The 24,484-nt window shown below is 39.6% G+C and overlaps 1 protein-coding gene across 1 annotated transcript in view; it reads right to left on the bottom strand.

Annotated features, from left to right (window-relative positions):
• Nucleotides 1-24,484, bottom strand: part of plxna4 (plexin A4) — a 231,693-nt gene that overhangs the window by 189,516 nt on the left and 17,693 nt on the right. Inside the window, exons 2-3 of the mRNA XM_030149424.1 lie at nucleotides 12,230-13,580; nucleotides 159-341 (exon numbers count right to left, since the gene is read on the bottom strand). Coding sequence (XP_030005284.1) covers nucleotides 159-341; nucleotides 12,230-13,477 — 1,431 coding nt within the window. The 5' untranslated portion in view covers nucleotides 13,478-13,580. The remainder of the gene's footprint in view (nucleotides 1-158; nucleotides 342-12,229; nucleotides 13,581-24,484) is intronic.

The raw sequence follows: 24,484 nt of genomic DNA, 5'->3' as shown, positions 1-24,484 counted from the left end.
ATCTGCCCTACTACTACTATCCTTCCTCCAATCCAGCAGTCCCAAACTCCCAGCCCTTACTCCACAGTCTAAATGGAGAAACTGAATCTCTGACTCCATCATTTTAGCCTTCCCTCCTGTTCTTCCATCCTATATCCTTGACCAGTTCTGTTCCTTACCTTTTTGACTCGGCCACTTTTCGTGCCCACGAAGACCAGTGAGTGGTTCTTATAGACGTATGCAATGACAGAAGTCATTTTGTCAGCGGCATCGGAAAACAGAGGCTTGCCACGCACCATCTCAGACACTCCCAACGGCGCATTCATGTCAAGGCCACAAAAGTCGTCATCAATGGTCAAGAGCTGCAAAGGAGAGACAGAAAAGATTGTAATATGAAAATTTTACTTCCAGAATTTCCCTCAAGTACAATAGGCCACAAGTTTTATTGTTAACGGTAAAAATAAATAGCTTGGATGGGTGTTTCTCCCAAAAAAGACATTTGAAAATGTGTGGAAATCAACACAGAATAAACAGTCTGTATGGAGTGAGAGAAAACATGAAGATTTATATGCATGTGTGCATCTGCTGGCCCACATGCGAGAAACAGCAAATGTGGGAAAAAGTAAGAAAGAGATGAAGATGGAAGAAGACTGCAGTCAGGCTCTAGCTCAGTAATAGTGCCAGAGGCTGCTCTGTCAGGCACAATTCCCCATCGTCCACCTCGCAAAACAGCAACTGCAGAAATGCCAGTGCAGCAAGATATTCAAAGTGAAATGATTCAAAGTGAACTGAGTGAAATACATAAAAAAAAAAAAACCCGAAAAGAGTGCAGGTCCACCACATCGCTCTAAGGCATGTCAGCACCATGCATCCAAAAATAAATGAATGAATAAATGTATAAAAAACCCTTGATGGAGGTAATTCTGCAATGCTTTTTATATGGACACGCTGGCGTGATTTTGTGTTTATATAAAGATGAGTGTATTTTCTGCTTTGTACGTTTTTACATTTTGTGCATGCATGCATGTGTTTTATCCTGCTGGGAGGGGGTATTCGTAGCAGTCAGTGTGGGCAGAATGACTTATGGGTTTTGATAAGAGTATAATGGTGCTGGGGATTGGTCATTATGCTGTGTGTATGGATGGATTTGAAACACTGGGTTTAGCACTGAGGCAGGCATTGCTTGATTAATAGCTTGCCAATGTGGTCAGTTACGACAAGGTGGAGAGAAGCTTCAGCAACAGACCCTGTTTATGCTTAGTTTTTAAAAAAGAATAGAACATGTCAACAATCAGATGTGACAGCGGGAATAAGTAAAACAAATGCTGATACATAATAATGTGATGAAAAGTCAGTGTTTGATTGATCTAAATATCTACAGTTGTGGAAAAAATTATTAGACCACCCTTATTTTCTTCACTTTCTTGTTCATTTTAATGCCTGAAACAACTAAACGTACATTTGTTTGGACAAATATAATGATAAATACAAAAATAGCTCATAAGAGTTTAATTTAAGAGCTGATATTTAACCATTTTCCATGGTTTTCTTGATAATAACCAAAATCATTTCAGATCTTACATCAATAGCTATGGCATTGTACTGCCAAAAACAGTGCTTTTAAGCATGCCATGTTTTCTTTTCTGTCTGTTTTAGTCACATGATACACAGGAGTTAGTACTTGATTGCATAACCATTGTTTTTGATGACTTTTGATGGTCTAATAACTTTTTCCGCAACTGCACATGAAGACCTTATAACACATGATAAATAGTATTTATTTGATATTAAAGGAATGTGTATGATCCTTTAATTGATCATGATCCATTTAGATTCTTATTTTATACCACACACACACACACACGCACACACACACATATATATATATGGTTTTCTATTTCAATTAATAACTGTTCAACCTTTTCAGGATCTCTATCAGCTGCTGGTCTGAACTGTGACAGGTAGGAGGTGTGTAAGGTAGATTAGTTTATGTTTTATTTTCTGTTTTCCTTTCTAGTGGTACACCTTCTAAACTCTCGATCAATCTTACAAGCACCAATAGTCTCCTCTCAACCTTTCAGTAAAGGCCATCATCATCAGAAGCCTCAGACTAAGCCACAGAGGAAATATGGAGCCTGTTTTCATTAGACAAATGGAACATGGTTGGTCTAGGCCACAATGAGCTGTAGGCTATAACAGTGGGGTTATATGAAGTGGTATGAATGATCGATAGGGATGACATGAATTTGGGTCAAGATCATGTCATATGGTTAGAAGGGAAAGATAAGGACAAAAAAGGAGCATGGCAAAGATAGAGAGATGATGAAATCTGTGGGTGTCAACAATCTCAGATGAGGTGGCAAAGTAAGAAAGATTATTAATGGTGAAAAACAAATATATATTTAATTAGACACATTTCTCAGATTCTCTATTCTCTCCTTCTACCCCTGACCTTTTCAAAATGAGCTGCTGTCAAAGATGCACTCTGTCCTGCAGGTCACCTGGTAGAAAGCTGCAAGACTAATGGTGCTCTCATGAGAGCCATAGTCATTTTGTAAAAACACTGAAATATTGCTGTTTTTTTTTTTCTTGCTAAACTACCAGACACAACAGATCACATTCAAGACAATCCCTTTACTTGAATATCCACTTGCCTCATTATCTGAAGACTCAAAGAGTAAGCATCCCTCACAAGCAAAATTAAAAGCTATTTTATTTACCTTGATGACTAACTGCTTCTCAAAATATAATTACTGACCCTTCCCTCAAGACTGATTATTTTTCTGGAAAACCTTGTGTCTGTGTAAGTTAGGGGCCAGGTGTTTTTACGTTTGTATGTTTGGGCATTCTTGTTCTAATGAAATATACTTGTCCACTACGCATCAGATGCATTTTCATCACATCACCACCAAAATATGATGAATAGTTGCGTAACACAACACTCTAGTGATAATACCAAATAATAAACTAACACATTTAATATAGTACTGGGCAGCCGTGGCCTAGAGGGCTGGAGAAGTGACCTGTGACCAAAGGGTCACTGGTTGGATTCCCTGGACCAACAGAGGAAATGTTGGCCAATGAACAAGGCACTTTACCCCCCCATTTGCTCCCTGGGCACCTGACAAGGTAGCCCATTGCTCCTAGTCTGCAGTGTGTTATGTGTTCCTGCATGTTCAGCTAGTGATGGGTTCAATGCAGAGGTTGAGTTTCGGTGTGTGTTGCATGTCCACATGTAAAATATATCATGACAAATAGAGATTCTTCTTCTATTTGCATCCACTGTATTTAGGGTCAATCCTGGTTCCCAAAGTGTGTCAGAATATATGCAACTACAAACTCAAATAGAATTTTTGCCTATGTCTGGCAGGTATTTCATCCAGTATCCATCCCCCAGTGAAGGCACACGGGAGAAAGATGGAGGGTTTGTCCCTAAAGACAGAGGGACAGGAGAGCAGAGTCTCTGAATCTGGACAGAGGCCAGACACTAAGGCAGAATCAGGTCACTCTCAGCCGTATCCATCTCTGGGCTTCTGACTCTCTGCCAGCAGCAGCACAAAGAGAGCTCTCTTCTGGACTGTGCAGAGGGATCAGCAGATACAGAGGGGAGAGAAAAAGAAGGGGCAATGGGCGCGCGAAAGAGAGAGAGTTGCTCAATGCGATTAGTGGGGACTGAAAGAGATCCGCTCTCCGACGCTCTCTGATGTATGTCCTAATCTGGGCTTGTACTGTTGTGAGGGTCCATTCCATTGGCTGCGAGTTCACAAAGTTAATGACACACATTAAACCACGGAGACATTTCGCTTCATTTCACTGCTCAACCGTTAGAGGCTCCAAAGAGTCCATTTTCCTGTACTTTTATAGCTATTCCTTTTTATGGCTTTACTGTTCATATGTGGCAGCATCAGTCACTTCTCCAATCCATTTTAGTGTGGAGTTTTCCGGTTTTACTATCCACCATGAAAAGCAGCTTAATAAGACGGTATTTGTTGTTTATGATTAGCTTGTTTTACTATAGCTTCCTTACGATTACACAAGAAAATTCAGCTACAAAGAAGACTGGCCAAGTAAAATGAAAGAAAAGAAAATATGCATACTTGTGGCTGCTCTTTGTACAATTAGCCACTTATGCACTCAGTATTTTTTTCCTAACCCTACTGTGCTAAATGGCTGACCTGCCAGGATGATTGGCAGCACAAGAGAATTATGTCATGACTAAGTGGGTTTGCAGTGTTCACTGTAAGATATAATGTCAACATTCAATTTTACTATAATAAAACATTGGCTGTGTGACTCCAGGAGCAACAGTGAATCAATTCTGAAGCGAACCATCTATTTAAACTGACACTCTATCTATACTATACATCAAAAAATATGCACGGCAATGTTAAGTTCAGCAGATTTGGAACACTGATATAGTATATTAGCACTTAACCTTTGAAGATACAATCTACTGTGTACTGTGACGGCTTTAGACCTCTTTGCCAGTCACTTTACTCTAATGCTAGTCGTGGTTACCTGGGAGTGGCTGATTGGTGGTGGAGGGCACCTGGGTTGGATGTGGTTTCAAGCCTATATGTATGGGTGCCTGGGCAGCCATTTAGTCTCTCTCTGCCTTGTTTGGTTTGTGTTTGGTTGGTTTTGGGTTTCTTGCTTTTGGTTTATTTAAAGGTTCACACATCCACACACAATGCAAACATGACTGATAAACTAATTTTAAGTTAAAAGTTAATTCTTCTCATATGTTACTATTGATTTAAAAAAAAAATATTTATGCTGTGAACTCATGTATAGTCTCCGCATTTTGTCCGTCCTCTGAGCCGGGTCGTAACAAAATGGGGGCTCATCCGGGATTGTCCATGACTGGCAAAGAAGTCTAAAGGCTTCACAATACCTCAAGAAATCATTCATGTTCATATAGTTAGGAATAAGTAAAAACACTACTTGCCTTTTACAACAACATAAACCTCTGCAATAAGCAGTTTGTATATTGTATGTTTAATATTTTCTCATGTGAGAAAAGTTGGTGCAATATTAGCAACTTATTAAGTGTTCAGAATACATTTGGAGAGATTGAAGATTTGCCACTGACTGGACATACACAGCAAAATTCTATACAATGATAGAAATGCTCTTGCCTTCTGCACCCTTTGCTGACATATTTTTCAGTATAATATTCAAACGCTGAGAGTTGAGGGACCACATAAAGCACATCTTTTCATTCTTCTGAAACCTTTGAGTATGCAAGTTTAAATAAAGCTTTACTCTTCATTTCCCTGTGAGTCTACGCATAACAGAGGCCACGCATATCTATGCATCTGTCTATCAGCTGGACCACTGGCTACTCTGCCAAGAACCAGTCCGTCTGACTGCTGACCGATGGTGCCCTCCATCACACTAGCACTGCCTGACAGAACATAGAGTCATCTCTAGCATCATCTCATCATAACCCTCTAACTGTAGTGTCCTTTTTACAAAAGATGAATTTTGCTGTTTTCACAACTTCTTTGAAAAATCTTCAGCCTTATTCCCAAATGAAACATCTGAGGGCTTTTCTGCTTCTAGATGCCTGTTTCAAGCTGGAACAAAAGTAGAAAAATAGATACAGCATGCCAAAGAAAAACAGAAGCCTCAGCATCAAAGTCCTGCTGGTCAAATGTTTTCACAAACATGGATATTGCCCTGAGAAACACAATGAATCAATATGCAATTACTGACTGCACATGTACAAATAGTACAAGATTTCCAGTGGGATTTACAACATTTTTGATTAAATTCAATGTAAGATATCAGTTTAAATAATGTGGAGTGGGCCAACGTAGATTGACAATGATTGGCTTAGAAACACAAACACAGTAAGACAAGCCTAACAGACAAACAAACTAACATTTTTTTAATAGAAGCTAAAAGACACATTCCATTATGTGTTAAAGAGGAATATTATTCTTGAGAGTGAAACACTAAAATAGCTGTTACAAACATGTTACTTGATATAAAACATCCATCTTGGTTGTTCAAAGGATCAGTGATTGTTCCAAAGCTAGTTTTTTTATAGCTAGAGTTCAGTGTTCTTTGCGACTCTGTTAAAACGTTTGCGGTGCATAGCAAAAGATTATTTTTTGGCAGCACTTTGACTGAATTCTGTTCAGAATTCAGTTTGAATGCGCAAGTGTCACTGTGGAGTTCAAGAGCTGTCACCAAGTAGATTTAACTTCCTCTTTGTTTAAAGCCCTCGGGACTGTTTGAAAACCAGTCACAATGATTAGTACTGAAGAAAGCCACAAAGGAATATATACAGTATATGTGGGCCCACACGCAGCACAGGTTCAGGGCCTGACAGTGATGTTCTCAGAGAAGCTACACCATAAATCTTTACGGATCAGTGCGGTTAAAATGTTAAACGGGGAATGAAAGAGTTGGTGCTGATTCACGCAAGTGTGGAATCTGATCTGTATGGGTATCCCAAAACTGTATGCACACATTTCAGTATGTGCCTGATTTATCTGTCTGTTCTGTTGGCAGGTCTCAATGTGAGAGGCAGTTTTTGATAAACCTGTGAAATTTTGTAAATTCATGTTTGCGGATGCTCACACCTGCCAACCATGAGCTGAGCAGCTACAACAGATTATAAATATTGGTTAGAGAAAACAATCAAATCAGGAACCAACAGCATGAAATGGTATGATAATTTTGGGATGGAGCCAAGTTATCAATAGTGGCAAACCAGGGGATAGATGGTAGAAGAACAATTTGAAGAAGCTTTGAATAGAAGAAATGTAGGAATAGAACAAAAATTATTCAATGAGCTAAAAACGATTATATATCATATAAAAAGATTACATATCATATAAAAAAGCATTTTACATAACTTCTTAATACTTGGTGTTTTTCTATTTGTTGTACTGTTAGACTACAGAGAAATGACTTATATTACAAAGAGCTAGAAAAGGCACAAAAGTGCTTTTTTAAGAGCAAGACAAGACATAAATTACAAGGCACACAATCCAGTCAGTATTTTCAGGCAAACCCTGCCAGCAGAGTATGCCAGAGGAAGCAAGAGTCACTTGTTTAATCACAGAATAATGATATTGTGATGGATTCTGACCTTTAGCAAGTGGTATCATGTATGGAGATTTAATTAGCGAGCCAGCCAGCAAGCAGGATAGCGGATATGTGGAAGGAGTGGGGTGAAGAGTGTGTGTGGGTATACTGTCTGGATGTTCTTAATGAATCTACTAGCCTTTCTCTTCCTGAGGATGTGGCCTAGACTGACTCATCAGCAGCCATCCACTGATTAAGCTCTGCAATCAGGAGGAAGGATAGAGATGGGCAGCACAGAAGACAACACAACTCAAAGGCTGGTCAAAGACAGACCAAGTAGAAAAAAGAAAAAAAATGGTCAATAACATAAAAAAAATTAACATGAGGCTGAAAACAGAGGATTTCTTCTTGGAGGAGTTCCTTTCAAGTAAGGGATGAAAAGAGGGAGGGCTGGGCATGTGTGTTAGGAGACTGGGAGAGAGATCAAGAAGAAGACTCAAAGAAACAGCAGTGACTCAGACGAGAATAATCTAATTAATTGCACTGAATTCAGAATGTGAAGTCGATAGCACATGACAAATGTGGAAGAATAGCCCGTGGCATGTTAGTTAATGACATGTAATTAATGATCATTAGCAGAAGGGATGAGGGGATGGCCACGGCCTGTCAGGGACGCACAGGCGACCTTGTAATTTTCTGGTCCCTGTTTAGAGGTGGGTTGAGAGACAGTACTTCACACTGCCAGTGGAAAACACTGCAAGGAGAAAAGGAGAGAGAGAGAAGGACGAACACAATGAGGGGACTATAAGAGAGAATGAGAAAGATAGGTTGGTGGCAACTATTTTTATAAGAACATGAAGAGGACAGGCAGGAGGAGAAAAGAGCAGCATAGGCAGTGAACAATGAATCAAAGATGAGAGAGAAGAGAGCAAATTTATTGCGATCCTGCTGTTTTGTTGTTCTGTTTTTTTTCTGCTGACACAGTGAACATGGAGGGAACAGGCAGCTTTTTTTATAGGTCACATGCCACTTCACAATGATCTATGGATGCAGACCCTTTGCAGACTTATACTGTTGAGCATGCATTATGTGGCTTAGCCAAGTGTGGCCATTTGGGGAAAAGGCAGAGCATCCCTCTCTCTCTCTCTCTCTCTCTCACTCTCTCTCTCTCTCTCTCTCTTCCCATCGCTTCCCATCACTGTTCTCTTACCCATCATGCCACTCTGTACATCCTTCACTCAACTTCACCCCTCTCTGCTCTGCTGTAAAGCCACAAAAGTGTGACAGGAATGTTTTTCATATTACCCTACTTTGCTGTGTCCTATAAATGCGCATGTGTATTGTACATAAAATATATCTGTTTTTACATTGATAAGACCTCTTCCCCACTGAATACATGGAGGATGAATAAATCCATTCTTAATCTAATAGCGGATTATGTCCAATTAAATATTATCTAGTACTTAAGTAACTATCATCTCAGTTACAAGCAAGAGAGGCGCACTAAGAGATGAGTCAAGATAGTTTGTTTCGCAATTTCACATTGCACATAATATCTAGATGGGATCTAAATACGTAGCATATTTATACTGGTAAAGTAGACAAGCCAGTATATATTATAAATGGTCCAAGTGAGGGATAAATAATACATATATAAAATATAAGTAGAGGCTGATAGTGGGAGAACTACTGAACTTGAAAATGTTACAAATCGTGTCAAAAAAAAAAGAAAAAACGGGAAACATTAAGTGCCAAGATTTTTATGCTATGAAGCCACAAAGCATGCATATGCACTTATTACTTTGAACAGTGAAAGCTACAGCACGTATTATGTTAATATGTTACCACCATTTAATACTGATTACACACTTTGTGATGAAAAGTTATTAGTAGTGAATATTAACATGTGGCTTCTATAGTAATGTGAGGAAGTAAGATCATAGCCGCACTGCATCTGCCTTTGCAGTGTTAGTGTGTAGAATATGCGGTTAGTCCAATCCACACAGGGTCTAAGTGTGTGTGTGTATGTGTTGCTAATGTTGGTTCATACAGTTGGACCAGTTTAATGAGACTCAGGGCTGTTCATTCTCTCCCTAATTGGTGGAAAAACACATCATGTTCAAAATACGACAGCATTTGAAAGACGGGGGGGGGGGGGATACTGGGAAGATAGTGCAAGAGAGGAAGACACTGGGCGAGGATGAGAGCAACATAAGGCTCCTTCTCATCTTCATTCCTTCTAGCACTAACGGCCAGCAGACTGACATGCAGCCAACCATTAAAAAAAAAATAATGGTCTGTGGTTTAAGGAAAAGGCAGACTGTTTTTCTCACACTGGCACTTTTAGAAAGCTTTGTTGACTACATAAGACTCATCAATGTTTTCATACAAAAAACTTTTGCAAAAAGTTGTAGGGTCATTTATGCTACTATTATATCCGGATGCATCTAAAATGTACTGTTTTCTGAAGCGGACATGGCATCTGTCTTCTTGTAACGCTCGAAGATCAGAAAAATGCCTGTAGTAAAGCAGTCCAAAGGAAATTCAAATGAATGAATATTTTAACTTTAACAGCTAAGCTACACTTTGCACTGAACATAGCATTATTAAAATGCGGTTCTGATCTCGACATCTGTATATGTATGCAAGACGTCAAAACATAAATTAGACAGTTTTACAAGATGTACATAGCCTTTTACATGCCTGAATGTCATGTGCGATCAATAAACCACCCATTCCTTTTTAACCTTTCATCATTTCTGCAGAAAAAAAAAATATTAAGGGAAATTAAACATAGTGCAAAGGAAGTGTTATAGTTGTAATGGAGTGAGTGAGACCCTGATTTGATATTTATATGGTTGCATGATTACTCATTTAATGTCTTATGAGTGCAGGAATAATCAAAAAGCAATCTGCCACCTACAATTCTTTGAAAGCCATGTTTGGAATATGCACTGTTTGTGTGTGGTTGTGTATTTATTGACTTAATGGAATATAAATTTGTTTCCATACTCACTTCTGTTAGATTTATTTTAATGTTATGATTAGGTATGTTGTGATTAGGGTATAAATGTAAGTTAGTGTAGTGTGTTACTGTACCCTAATAGAAACATGAGTGCATGTGTGCATGTCTTCTCCTCAGTGGAGAATATGTGTTGCTCATTGAGTTTACACTACATTTCTAATGATATCAGAAATGCTGTGCTCCCACTCATGCATCATTTAAAGCAACAGAGGAGTTAATTGAAGAATAAGAACCAATGACTCATAAATATCAACTAAAGACAAAACCATCCATCACAGATGCACACAGGATAGGATGAGTCGTGTTTCCTACAACTCATATGCACACAACACGTCATCACCATGAAAACGCCTCGGAATATATCCATGACCTAAAAGGTACATTGTAAATTTCCAAATGGTGAGGATTTATGTGTTACTTTGCATATTTGGCATCATTTCCACTTCAAATCAGCCTCAACTTTTTCCGATCCGCTGTATTATTATGCTTCTCAATAAAACAGTTTATTAAATGGTGTAACTTTACTCTGTCAAACACTTCCCTCTGCCTTGAAAAGCACTGTCTCTGGAGCAGCCATGCTAACAAGTATGGCAGCCTGTGCATGTATGTGTGTCAAAACTCATCTATCTCCTGCAGAGTCCACCGTCACTTGTTCAGCAGGGTCTAATTTATGCGGTGGTGGTGGTGATACTGTGGCGCATGCTGAAATGGCATCATTCCTCAGCACTAACCCCTGTGTGCTCCCTCACACTTCCTCTCCCTGCTGACAGGTCCACCCCAGGCATGATTTATCAGGCCCTCAGGCAGCAGACAAAGCCAACCCAGCACACGTGCCTTGCCAAAGACGGATTAATAGATAAACACTGTGATTCCAGAACCAAACACAAGAGCAGGTCAACTTCATAATGTCTCAAGATAGTTTATGGCTATAGACTGTGGAGTAAGAGGATGTTCCTGAAATAAGCTTGTGAGCAAGTAAAATATTCTAGTTGAAAAGTATGACTGTGAGCTCTCATTTGTGGTACATGTAAATAATGTATGTAATGTGGTTGACTAATCTAAGTTAGGAAGAGTATTGAAAGTCTTTTCTGTAAATGTATGTAAAATTCTTCTTCCATTAAATCATCTTAACATATGAAGGTTAACTGCACTTGAGTACTTTAAGCCACCCAAAATAATATAATTTACTTTACAAAACTGAAAAGTATTTTTTCCTCATTACATACAGAAACTGTACACATGCCATTTCATTAGTCGTCTCCCACTTAAAGTAGGTTAATGTTTATGGGTAGGTTATGTATACATGAAACAACAGCGTCTTCATGTGCTTACATTTAAAACCTTATCTGCACTAATCAACTGGCTAGAAAATAAACGGTTCATTTAGCTCGACAAGTTACAAATGCGTTCTGATCAATGTCATTTGTAATTTCTTGAGGTTAGCCAGTTTTTCACACATTTCAAAATAAATACAGCTTCTGCTTCAGGAGATGGTCTATACATGAAACACCCAATTTAACCTTGTTTTTTCTGTTCACAAAGTGAGAAATTAAATGAACTGAATCACTGAATTTGTAATGCTGTTATGGAGAATGGAATTATGGTAATTTGGCTGAGCATTCAGCTGCATTGTTTTAAGGGTGAGCAGATTAAAAGAGGCAGTGGATGGTTAACATCTCATCGTAATGGGATGGAGCACGATCCCACCCAAGAACACAGTGTTAACAAAGACCTCCTGCAGTGCACCCTGGTTCATTACATTAAGATGTAGGAGACTCTTCGCGTGTCAATTTCCTTCAGTGAGTCTCACCTACAGTGTCTCCCAAATACAAATTATTGCACATTAAAACAATCAATCAGTCATTATTTTTACATAAAACCCCTTTTAAATTCTTTGAAAAAAAATGACATCCCCTAAACAGTACTTAGTTATACAGAAATGTACAGTCCTCATCTACCAGGATGCAGTTATATTTAATGGGTAGGTTGTACATGTCGCTGTAAGTGTAACAGTAAGACTAACAAATGTGTTTTAGTTGTTGGAGTATTACGGTGCAGAAATGGCCAATAAGCTAAATGATAAGTGATAACTCATGATGATGATGAAAGACATGTTACATACATGCTACGTGCTCATAAAAATTGTGTTTTTTTCCACTGCATGCTGATGTTGTATGTACTCACCGCGCTGCTGCAGGGAATATCTTTCACTTTGAGCCAGGCCAGGTCCAGTGTCCCCTCACCCTTGTAACATGACTGCAGCCTCTCCTTTATTTTCTCGTTGATCTTCCGTAGAGAAAAGACACACAATGCAGAGTCCTGTGAGGCTTGCCGTGGACGCCTCTTTTGACCTTTTGAAAAGACGGCGAAAAGAACATCGTCATCTGGTGCAACATCTAGTGAGCGTGCTAGGATAGAACCAGCTTTGGACAGGTAGGCTGCCTCGAGCAAACGGTACTCCACATTGCCGCTAATGCATCCAATGGGCACCTCCACGTAGGAGTTGAAGGCAGTATCTGCCTTGCAAAGACGGACTATCTTGGAGGTGTAGACCTGCTCCCGGCCTGTAGAGGAGGATCCAGTGGTTGGCCCACCCCCCATTTCAGGCTGCAAAGTCAAAAAGTAGACAAAGTTCCCACTGGCAAAACCATAAATATAGTATATGTCAAAGTCTGGGATGACAGTGAAGGTGTCTGAAGGTATCTTAATCATTGAGGCCACAAACTCATCATGGAAGACATAGGCAAACATGCCATCCTCCTCTGAGTTTCTGGCCAACTTGCGGCTAGAGATGGTAGGAAAGTACTCCGGCTTGCCATCCACTGCTGTGGCTACAAACAGCATGTCAGGAGAAGCATTGCCATATGACACAATGACGCCAAACACAGAGCCACTCTCATTGACACCAGAGAGGTAGTGTTCCTTCTTATGAAAGGGCTCTCCAAGTTTGAAGAGATCATCGAGGCGAAGGAGTTTGCAGATGCCCTGGTAGAGGCTTCCACATGCCAGCAGCCTGTTCTCCCGATAGTCCATTAGAAGCATTTTATTAATATTGTTAGTAAGTGTCAGTGGTTCACTGCAGGGCTGGACAATACGAGGTGGGTAGCACTTACGGTTATCTTCATCTGGGCCTGTCTCATGAGACACTTGGACCTCCAAACTTGGTGACAATTTGTAGATGCGATTGACAGCTCCCAGATAAACATTACCATTTCGATAGTCCACTGCTAGGTGGTTAAATGTCCATTCAGGGTTTTCAGCATGAAAGGATGCGTACTCCTCCTCCTGCTGAAGAGACGCTGTTATGACCTGGGACCCAGAACTGTGAGCTTGTGGGGCTTGCACCACTGTTTGTGACAGCACAGGAAGCACCAGACTGGACAGGAAACAGCATACAACAAAGCAGGTCCGTGTCCTGATGAGGGACGTCATGACTGTGCGGAGGCTGGGAGTGTTGAGCAGATGGAAGAGGCACAGTCCAGTACTGTCAGCCAATCAGGATCAGGCCACTCTCAAGATGGAGGACATTATGTACCTAAAAAAAGGAAAAAAAACAAAACCAACATAAGCAACAATTATTATCAACAAACTGGCAAATATTCAAGGCAATTTTCATATGGTACTACTATATGAAATGTATGAAGACTATATTAAATGCTCTATTTTCTAAATTTATTTAGCACAGATAAAAGCAGAACATCTCCTTGAAGAATGAGAAGGAAAAGAGGTGAAGAGTGCACACACTTGAGACTTCGTCCTAATATATAATTAGAGAAGAAATGGGCTGGTTAAAAAAAGTAAGGAGACTGAAGTTCAGTAGAGGATTGAAAGCCAGTTTTTGACGAAGCTCAAAGAAGACAGTAGAGGTGGAATAATGCATAGTCTCAGTGGAGGTGATCAGCATGGTACTGCAGCATCTTTCTGCACGGCCCCTTGCCCCTGTCCACCCCTCCTTGCCTTTCTGTTCAAACCGCTATGCACCTAATTGATTCTCCCCTTGGAGTAGCAATTTGCATGCTTTGGCGATTTCTCTTTTCTCCCACTAGGGCAGCTCACCTGCTGACACTGCTAGCAGAGAAAAAAAGACCTTCTTTCTCTCTTTAACGTACATACACACACACACACATAACAAAAGGTTTATGGACAGAAAAGGAATAATTAGGGAGGAAATGCAGGTGGTTGCAGAAATTGGCTTCCCTATAGTCCTTAGGTCATTTGCAAAGTCTCAACATTAAGCATATATTCACAACAGACAAACACACACTCCGCCTGCATGCAGATGCTGTATAAAATCCTGCAGTTTAAATAAAATGGTGCAAGTTGTGAATAAAACTGAAGTAACCAGCAAACAGTGGAAGACACACACCAGTGGAGATTATCAAGAGGAAATGACAACACTTCCTGTAAACACAGTAGTCCCCTGTGTGAACAGCCTACTCATTATGCCTCTCCAGTGCCCAAGCATGGAATTATGAGTGTTGTTCGCCTAGGTAGTAACCAGGTACTAGTTTAACGATCACAAGAAGTTCTTTAACCCCTCGGCTAAAATGTATCTTGGATTGGAATGTCACAATATGCTTTACAAAATCTAAAACCAGCACGTTAACCTCACTGAAATATTTTGTGTCTTGCTTACAGGTAATACACATAGCTTTTGTTTTCATATTCAGTTCATAAGAAACAAGGTGCTTATTTCAGAAGCACTAACTGAAGATGGAATACCCTTGAAGTGTCACTCATAGTAAAGCAAAGTGAGAGGTTGTCTGTCACACTAAATGCAAAAGCCTATCAGTAAAACAAACATTTTATTGAGCAATATCAAGGAAGTTTTTTGCCTACTGCCAGTAGTCATAGCAAAAAACACAAAACAAGAATTTATTTTTAGCTGCAGCCAAATCTTGAGAAGAGCATTAAGTTTTTTGTACAGCTGTCATGTTACCAGAATGGAAATTAAATCTGTCTTCAGAAACTTTGTACAGTAATCATTATGAAAGTATGCATCATTAAAGGGTGGCCTTAACTGTCTAGGTATATATGTGTGTATATATATATATATATATATATATATATATATATATATATATATATATATATATAATTTCAGCCTCATATCCAAGCATTAACAAATTCTGATCATGTCAAACACAACCAAGCTGCTGTTTTACCAATCTCCCATCCATCAAGTACCAGGCAGACCAAAATAGAGACAATCAGTGACAAAGAATGCAGGGGTAAGGTAGGAAGGAAAAAGAAAAAGATGAAGAAACACAGATCAAATACCAGAACCCCTTTAACGCTGCAGAGTTTTTGCTGCACTTTTGTGGACTCAGTTTTCGGGCTGTGGAAAATCTATCCTATCAGACAGGTATGGGGGGGTTGAATCCATGATTGGCAGCTGTAATTACCGATGCTCAGGCTTCCTCTGACTCGACTCTACTGCTCTACTCCATGGCTCAACATGGGAGCTTGGAAAAGTGGCTTCTCTTTGTCACATCAGTGTCAGATTCATCAAAATGTATGTTTGGTCTTTTGATTTTGATTGAGAGGGGAAACACAGAAGGAAGTGGCACGTTCAAATTCTGATGTTTTTTCACCTGATTTCACTTCCTGCAGTTTTAAGACTGTGAAGCACAACCGAAGCTAGTACATAATAATATAGCACTGGCCTTCCAATCAGCCAAGAAAATTATTTCCTTAAGCAGTACAAGGACTAAATGGACCTGTTTTCAATAGACCTACTGTGGTCTTCCAACAGATAAATGAAGGACGGATCTTGGAACTCCACTGTAGCCTGTATTTGAAAAAGCCTAGTTATTGAATTTCTGCAGCTAAATTCTGAACCCACCTCAAGCCTTGTATTGTATTCTTTTTATTGCCGTTACCATGTATTGTTTCTGTTATTAAAAATCAATAAATAAAGTAGCTCTGCAGGATCCATTCCTAAAAAAAAATTAAACTGGTATTACAATTAAGTAACTGTAACCTTAGCCATCAATAAACACCAGGTATTGATTGCAGAATATTAAGGCAAAAGCTAAGAAAAATCAAAGACAGACAAAGGATCAAGTGGAGGCTGCTGGAGTAATGACAGGGCAGTAAAAACATAATGTTAGCTTAAAAATTACAGAGTAGTGACCTATTAATTTAGTACAGAGGACCACTGTAGCTCCAACCTCACCTCAGGAACCTGTGGTGGGGGCAGCAATACCAAATGTTCCTCTGAAAAACTTCTTTCATATGCAATTGACAGAAAAAAGACAAAGAGGAGAGATGAAAGAAGACGAAAGGAGAGAAATGGAGGGTGTGAAACAGAGCGACAGACAGAAAAGGAGGCTGTTATACCACCTTCGCATCCACCTATCCTCGGGAGTATTAACACTATGCTACTTACATGCAGCTGATCTCCAAAACAAAACAAGGAACGACAGGCACCCAGTAGTCTCCCTTGAGACACAAATAGGAGTTTTACGAACATAAAACATTCAAATCCTGAATGAAGAAAGTCTTAATCAGTGGTACTCAGTAAAAACAGTGTGTCTGCAACATGAATCTGTTGGTGAAATGCAATTATGCTCCCTGATGGGGGAGCAAGCTTGTTTAGTTTGTATTTGCCTTTGCCTGCTGATCATCAAGCACCATTAATTAAAGCTTGCTTTGGTTCTGAGGATTTATATATCAGACGCACATATACACACACTGGGTCGCACACAAAGACGGCCTGATTATTCCTCATAGTTTATCCAGTTGTGTGCCATTAACACATGCCTGTTTCCTTGCCAGCTCTTATGCAAGTGTAAAATGCTGCACGGCAGCAAAATAACTTGTAATTATGTTGACAAAATACTTCATCAGCTTTCCAAAAATGACTGTTCATGCACTGGCTGATTAAGTTTAGATAAAGCATTGTTAAACTACTGATGTGACACATTGTGAATCACATCCAAAAGGTAGGGAAGTCTGTGACCTGAGTATGTGACTGTTCTGAGCTAGGCGCCAGATTCACTCAAACAGGCAAACACATGCTCGTATATGTGCACATACAAGCATATCTGTGACTCCACAGATATCAAACAGTGCTAAGGAATTCAAGATTAGCACCAAACTATCTCCCACACACTTCCAGTATTGTAGGCTCCGTGAGCAAAAATAACACATTATCCTTACCTGTGAGACTCAAATGTGAGTACGATATATTAGAAAATAAGTTTGATATTTTCTCTGCCCTGAAATCTGCCAGAAATCCCCATATACTTATAATGGGCAAAATTTCAACTGTTTGTAGCAGCAAAACTATTGGTTGAATTCATACCAAATTGAGTTTATAGACTGCCAGTGGCCCAGAACAGATGTGATTAAATTTTGGGAAAAATAGGTCTAAGTTCAAATTTTTTATGAATTTTTTACTTTTTTTTTTCTCCCATCTATATTATAAAAGCCAAGTGACCTCTGTGTGTGTGCGTGCATGCGTGCATGTGTACGTGCTTTATAACTGAAAAACTGAACAGAGCTAGCCTGTGCCTTTGGGAGTACTACTGTATTTTGGGTCAAGGATTAGACAAGCCAAAACTGATATGACCAATACTTTTGGAGGTATTTTTAAAATTACAATGGTTTTACAAGTCCATTCACAGCAGCAAACAATGTCAGCCACGACGATGTCAATACAAAACAAAATGAGGGCCATTCTATTTCTTCCTAATCTGTGTGTTACACCAGTAAATCAAGTCATCAACTAATGTGAATGTGATGAAGTCATACAGTAATGATGTAAAGCCCTTTCAAACAAATATATAAGGTAACTATGAAAGCATTCTTATCTGTTACTTTGATTTCAATAAAAAATGAGGACCATTATATTTTTTCTTAATCTGAGTATTACACCAGTAAATTTAGCTCAGCTAGAACCCATGGATTTCCACAGGTCAATGCGCTAGTTTACTTATAATGGGCAAGATTTCACATGTCTATAAAAACATAAATTTTGTTTCAATTTACTTCAAACTTGGCACATATATAGAGGCAATTGATTTGCTGACATCAGCGCATGCATAGACATGATGACATCAGCTGGATACATGTCAAAATAAGCTACAATACGTGCAAGGGGTGGGGTTTGTTGTGCCTGGCACCACTTGTTAATTATGATTCAGAGAGAAGGAACATACCTCTGCCAGGTTAGAACACGTGAAAAAAGGTCAGCCCGACCCATACCCTATTCTTTCATCAAAATGAATGAATGAAAAATCATCCAGACAAGACAGACAAGGAAAATACAGCCTCTTTGGTAGATGTAACAAGTCCAAAGATCAACTGCATCAAATTGCCCTGTTTCAGAGAAAGTATTTTGAGTCTGCAAAGCTCATTTCAGGCGCAACATATTAGCCAGTGCTATTATGGATGTGTCAGGAGCTATTTGCTTTGGTGATGATTGTGTAATGGAGAGCTAAGGCCAGACGTGACAATTGGGAGAGACGCCACAAAAAGCATGCCTCAACAAAGTAATCTCTCACTATTTATAGTCTAAGGAAGGAAAGGCATTTATGTTGAAGAAATGACATGAAAATGAAGAAACTGTCAAAATCTTTGGTAAACAGCTTAACTTCTCACAGTGTAGAAACATTCAAAAATAAATGTCATATTCATAAAACACTATGAGTCCAATTGGATTAGGAGATTATGAGTGAGTAAGAAGTAGGGTAATTACACATAATCTTTTATATTCAACAAGAAAAAAAGATTATTTTTGCACACTTATCCTGGGAAATCAGTCCCAGGGTAAAGAGAGGTGAATGAATGACAACCACTAGCACACGCACAATTGAGACAACAATGAGTGTGTAGACTTAACCCTGCACTAACACACAAAGAGAGACATGAAAACAGCATGTGAACATAAGTACAGTTTAAAAGAACCAAGTCATGCAAAGTTAAAAGGAAGAAAGGAAAAGGTCAGGTAATGAATAATTAACAGCTTGTCTTGATCCAGCTACATGAAGGTCAGTCAGTTCTGTGTCTATCTGTGAGTGGGCATTGATAGAAGGATGTAAGACGGTCTTATAGATGTCTTAGAGATGGGACTTCCACTGTGACCAAGTCAAGAGATCACATTTCATCGTCACATCCTCTAACACATGAATCCAGTTACAATTTATTTTAAGATTTTATGATTTAATTTGGTCTGACCTGTTCCTAAATAGGAGGAAGAGTTAGATATTTAACCATCAACTACCAATGTACAAGTTTATACCTTTTTTTTAATATCCATAACACAGCCTTTCTTGTCAACCAATGTGCCTCTTTGTGGGTCACATGATCAGTTATTAAGGGTCAGTGTGTTAGATCGCTGTTATGGTTAAAGCTCTCATTAACACTCCTTCAAGTCATCATCTGCTCTTGTGAGTCTGTTAATACAAGGTCTTTCTTGACATCTTGGTTACATCTCTCGTGACTTTTGCATGTGCACTGGGATCTATTATTAGAGGCAGTTGAGGCGACATATGTGATCTTTTGAGAGTTATCTCTGATAGTAGCAGCAGCAGTGGTAGTATTGTGATGTATTAATATTAGTGTGGAATGACAGCAAAAACAGCAACCATCAGTAAGTGAGGGGGCCAGAGAAAGGAAAAAAAAAAAAAAAAAAACAGACAGGGACGCAGAGGCAGACGAGGAAAGAGAGAACAAGCAAGCCGAGATGTGTGTCCCAGATCAGTGGTTGTACTGACTGGAGTCGTGAAGTCCCCCCCAAACTTCCACCCGCTTCCCTCCCCCGCTGAGATCTGGCACTGATCAGAAGAATAAGCGTCACTCTGTATCGCAGCCACACACTGGGACTGGAAGAAAACACTGAGTCCCTGCACTCCCCCAGTATAATCACAGTCACACACACTCACAGGTTCACACGGCTATACACAAACATCCATACCACTACACACCAAGGCACACCCTCCAACTCTGACACACACTGCATAAACCAAACACAAACACAGCAAGCTCAGAGCGGGAATGCCCTCCAGTACACACAAACTTGCATTACAGCCTGGCAACTACAGCATGTTATGCCCCCCCCCGCCCAATAACGCTGGCACACACCAAATAAACTAAAGGAAAAAAATAAACTGAGGCTTTTCAGCTATTTAGTCGGTGAGGGAAAAAGTGCAGGCCTCTGATACCCAAGCATGTTCCTGTGGAGAAGCAGTTGCTAAGGGAAAACTAAGCACCAACACTTACCAACACAACCATGCAATGACAAATAGCAACAGAGCACAGGGGTATTCATGACTCATTATTATTATTCAGATAACTGGAGAACACAGACACACTGATTCAGATTTAGATTCATTTATGAATCCCTAGGGGGGAAATTCAATCATGCTCAAATAGATCGCATTATATATTGCTTCATTATGTATTACTTGAAAGCACGTAAGACTATAATTCTATGTATGAAAGCAGACACATGCTGTAAAATCCGGTTCAAATCCCTCACACAAATCAGCACAAACATGTATATAAGCAGGGTTTTCCCAAGGATTCCAGGGCTTACAGGAGTGGGGTTTGTGGTTGGAGGTCAGGGGGTTGTGCTGATGTTTCTTATAGAAGAAATTTGACATTTTTCAATTAAAAAATGCATGTCACATCATTTAGGACCACTATTGTTAAGATATATTTGTACAAAAATTTAGGTAGCATCAACACCCCAGAGGCTTGAAAAGAAAACTTGCTAAAGTCAACTGAGGACAAACTACATCCATTAGATTATCACATCACACATACATGTGGTATTTGTAGTGAGTATGTGCAAAACAATCACAGGTAATATTTTGAATACATTTTACTATCCACTTCATTATAAGTATAACTTAGGGGACAGTTAAAATCCTTAAACACATACAAGGCAAATATAAACTTTAGCAATGATGAAGTGATCAGTTTTAACACGCCTATCACACAAAGCTCACCCCTACTGATACACGAAACAGATGGCACAGTCATCTCTCTTAGGAAGGCTGCAGCAGAAAAGAAAAAAGAAGGACAGAGAGGATTGAGAGAGAAGGCAGCGGTGTCCTTGGTGTTTACATCAAGACGTGGATTAACAGAATGGATTACTGTCACCAGATACCCTGTCTAGATCGGGGTTAGGAGGTCTAATCCACCACAGAGCTGTTGATATTACAAAGAAAGCCTGAGGATTGTACTGTCAACTGGATACAGTATATGCATTACACAAAACGACTGAAAGACCTCAACATTCTATGTACAACAAATGGGATGTAGCTCAGTGTTTACAAGATTTATGGGTTTTACAACTTGCCTGCATAGAGAGTCATCTATTCAGTTTGTTAAGGAAAAACTGTTAATATACAGATTTTACAGCTGCAGAAGAAATAACCTATCAAACCTTAATGTACAACTTTAATTTGTTGAACGCTGGAATCATTCTTACACGGATGAAACAATGACCTTCAAACAAAAGCAGCCCACCCTAAAGAATGACAATGGATCATTCTGCAAAACCCTAGATTACTTTTAATAGCAATGATCACCTCTTGCAGCCAACATTTTTTCACATCACCGCCACAGCTTTGCTTTTAGCTTGGCCAGGTGCCCAGTAAAAACAACTAGCATAGTTTGCAGTTAGGAAACCAGTGGGGGATCATGTCTCACTCATGGGGTTTCTGTGCTTACAGAAGTGTGAACTGAGCGGCTTAACATGTATGTTTTCCTTTTTTACACCCTCCTACTGTCAGGTAAAAAGGAGTGGCTTGTGAGTCACCTGGGATTGTCAATGCTAAGCAGTGGTAATGAAGGAACGCGTCCAAAAAAATACCCTAAATGGATGTTGTACGAAAGAAGCATAGCCAGAAATAGTGAATCACTAGTTCAGTAAAAGTGTGTCAAGCGTAAACACAATTTCTGTCACAAATATTCTCTTGCCTTTTATCCTTCTGTGTTTCTGAGAGTGAGTCAGAGGATTTCAAAGAAAGGGTTCAGGCAAAGATCCAACTGGACAACCCCTCTGGAGTTCAGAGAAACAGCTGACATCTGCCCATCCCCTCTCCTCGCTCAATTTCTTTCATTTTTTGCCCCTCTTTCACTTCTGAGACTTACTAATCCTGCTCAGTGGGATGAATTTCACACACTTTCATTTTTCTAAACAGACGTGCACCCACAAACAGATTCAAGCTCCTTTCCGTACAGAAATATTCATCTCTGCATTGCGTCTTTAGTTACAATACCACTAGTGCATCCACTATACTGCAGTGAGAGTGGGGAATGACAGAGCCCTGGAGGGACTACAGCGCTCAAACAGTCCTTGATGCCAAACTAAGGTCACTCAAACACACACATACATTCTTGGCTCAGGCTGGGCCTTTGTGCAGTGGATACTGATGCAAGCCAAGATTGGTAGAGTGTCTTATCTTCAGTGGAGATCAAGAGGCTCTAATATCATTAGGAGGAGTGTTGAAGAGCCCACTGGCCTCCCGTCGGCGCCTCACTGTGATTGGGTTAGACTGCAGTTGACGTACTGAATGGGAGGGACCTTTGGATTGAATGCAGAGCTCAGAAGAGAACAATAAGGTGAGCTTAATGGAGGTCTGGTTTCAGTCAAGATGACCAATTACCAACAGGATACACAAGCAATGTATCAGTAAGCATTAGTGACTACAATTACACTAATCATTTAAGTAAAAGTATGAGTGAAAACTGACAACCACTACTGCAAACTTAGAACTTGGTATCAAAAACTATAGGGTTGAAGTGTGTCCGTGAAACCTTCAAATTCACAAGTGTTAATTAGACACCAGATAGGAGCCCTGATACCTTACATACTGCATATATTATGTTCACAAGAAAATATCCTCTCAATTGTTCCTCAAACTGCCCCCTATTATAGCCATGTTGTGCCATAGGAGCTCACTCAGAATCAAACAGACAGAGATATTTTGCTGTAATTACGATAAATGCAGCCAAGAATCCTTCTTAAATGGTGTTGCTAGGCACTGTTTGACAGCTGCTTTCATAGAACAAATTCCAAGCCTCTAGCTCTCTCCTCTTTCCATCTCTCTCTCTCTTCCAATTCCCTGATTCCCTAACGCTAACGGGCAGACATGGAATGCAATGCCATGTAGACAAATCAGCTCTCACTTCTATTGGCTGCCGTTTGGCACCATCTTAAGTCCCAACATGTTTTCCCTCTCTTTCTCCATCCATCCATTCTTTATTTCCCGTGTCTCCTCTCCTACCAGCAGCTCCTCTGGCCTCCTCTGTCTTCACTACTTGCTTCCCTCCACACCCATTCATCCTCTCTCATCTCTGGTTTCGAAGATCCCTTTTTTCTCTCGACAGCGTAATTAATTATGAGTGGTAGTTTGCTTGAAGCTTGGATGACTATGGTTGTTTTGCTGCAGTATGAGAAACACTGGAACGAGACACATCAGCTTCGTGTACTGTGTGTGTGTTTTTGTTAAAAGGAAAGCTGTCTGTTACCTTCAAGGCAGGATTTTGCTTTGCCGCTCAAGAATCATTGTAGTAATGCTCATGTCACTTCTATACTCACTGATAAAACAGGATTGTCACAAAATTATTTTTCAATAACCGATTTTAGGAGATTTTACCAGCGTATTTTTATGACCATTATATTTTTCCCATGCATCTATATGAGTGCTAGACTTAGATATACAGAAAGATATAGCATTTAACATAAACGAACAGCAGGTCTGACACACTAAAGCAGACTCTCACACATATACTGTGACTTTCTCATTTTTCATCATGCAGTGTGTCTGGCTGAGCTCTGGTAACCCTTGATTTTCAGAAGTGGTGATGTTTAACTCTCCTCGTTAGAATTACTCTATTCCTGTATTGTTCTGTCCCTCTCTGCCTGTCAGTGCCATTGATACAGTTAATAAATCAGGAATTCTAACCTCATGACTCCACCTTATAGTAGAGGTTATGTGAATGGGGGAGTGAACTGATGAAATCCTCTTTTTAGAAACATCCCTTAATTCTACAAGGGGTACTGACAGAATAACGCAGTATACTGGATCTGAACTGTCTTCAAAAAGCTACAATGGCACAAATGAAGAAATACAGACCAACACCAAGAGAAAATAGCTTTTAACTGTGCGCTCTCCGTGGTAAGTGAGGTTGGTCAAATTAAACCTCAATTTCAGTTAAATTGGAAGGGTTTAATAGTGATGGAGAAAAGATTTATTCTGTGACACTACTATTAGGGGTCCACCTTTTTTTTTTATTTTTTAAATTTTTTTTAAGATTTGTAAAAATAGCCGTAATAAGAATAAAAAATATAGAATCATTATAGTTTACTGTATTAGAAACTGGAAAATGGTTGAACTAAACAAGTCAATGCAATAAATACCTAAAGTGCTTGGGTTTATAAATCATGAATTGTTGTGGCCTTCAGAAATATGAACCTCA

This window comes from Sphaeramia orbicularis, chromosome 12 (assembly GCF_902148855.1).
Source record: "Sphaeramia orbicularis chromosome 12, fSphaOr1.1, whole genome shotgun sequence".
NCBI classification, from domain to species: domain Eukaryota; kingdom Metazoa; phylum Chordata; class Actinopteri; order Kurtiformes; family Apogonidae; genus Sphaeramia; species Sphaeramia orbicularis.
Note: the sequence above shows the minus strand (reverse complement) of the source record. Positions and strands in the feature narration are given on the sequence as shown.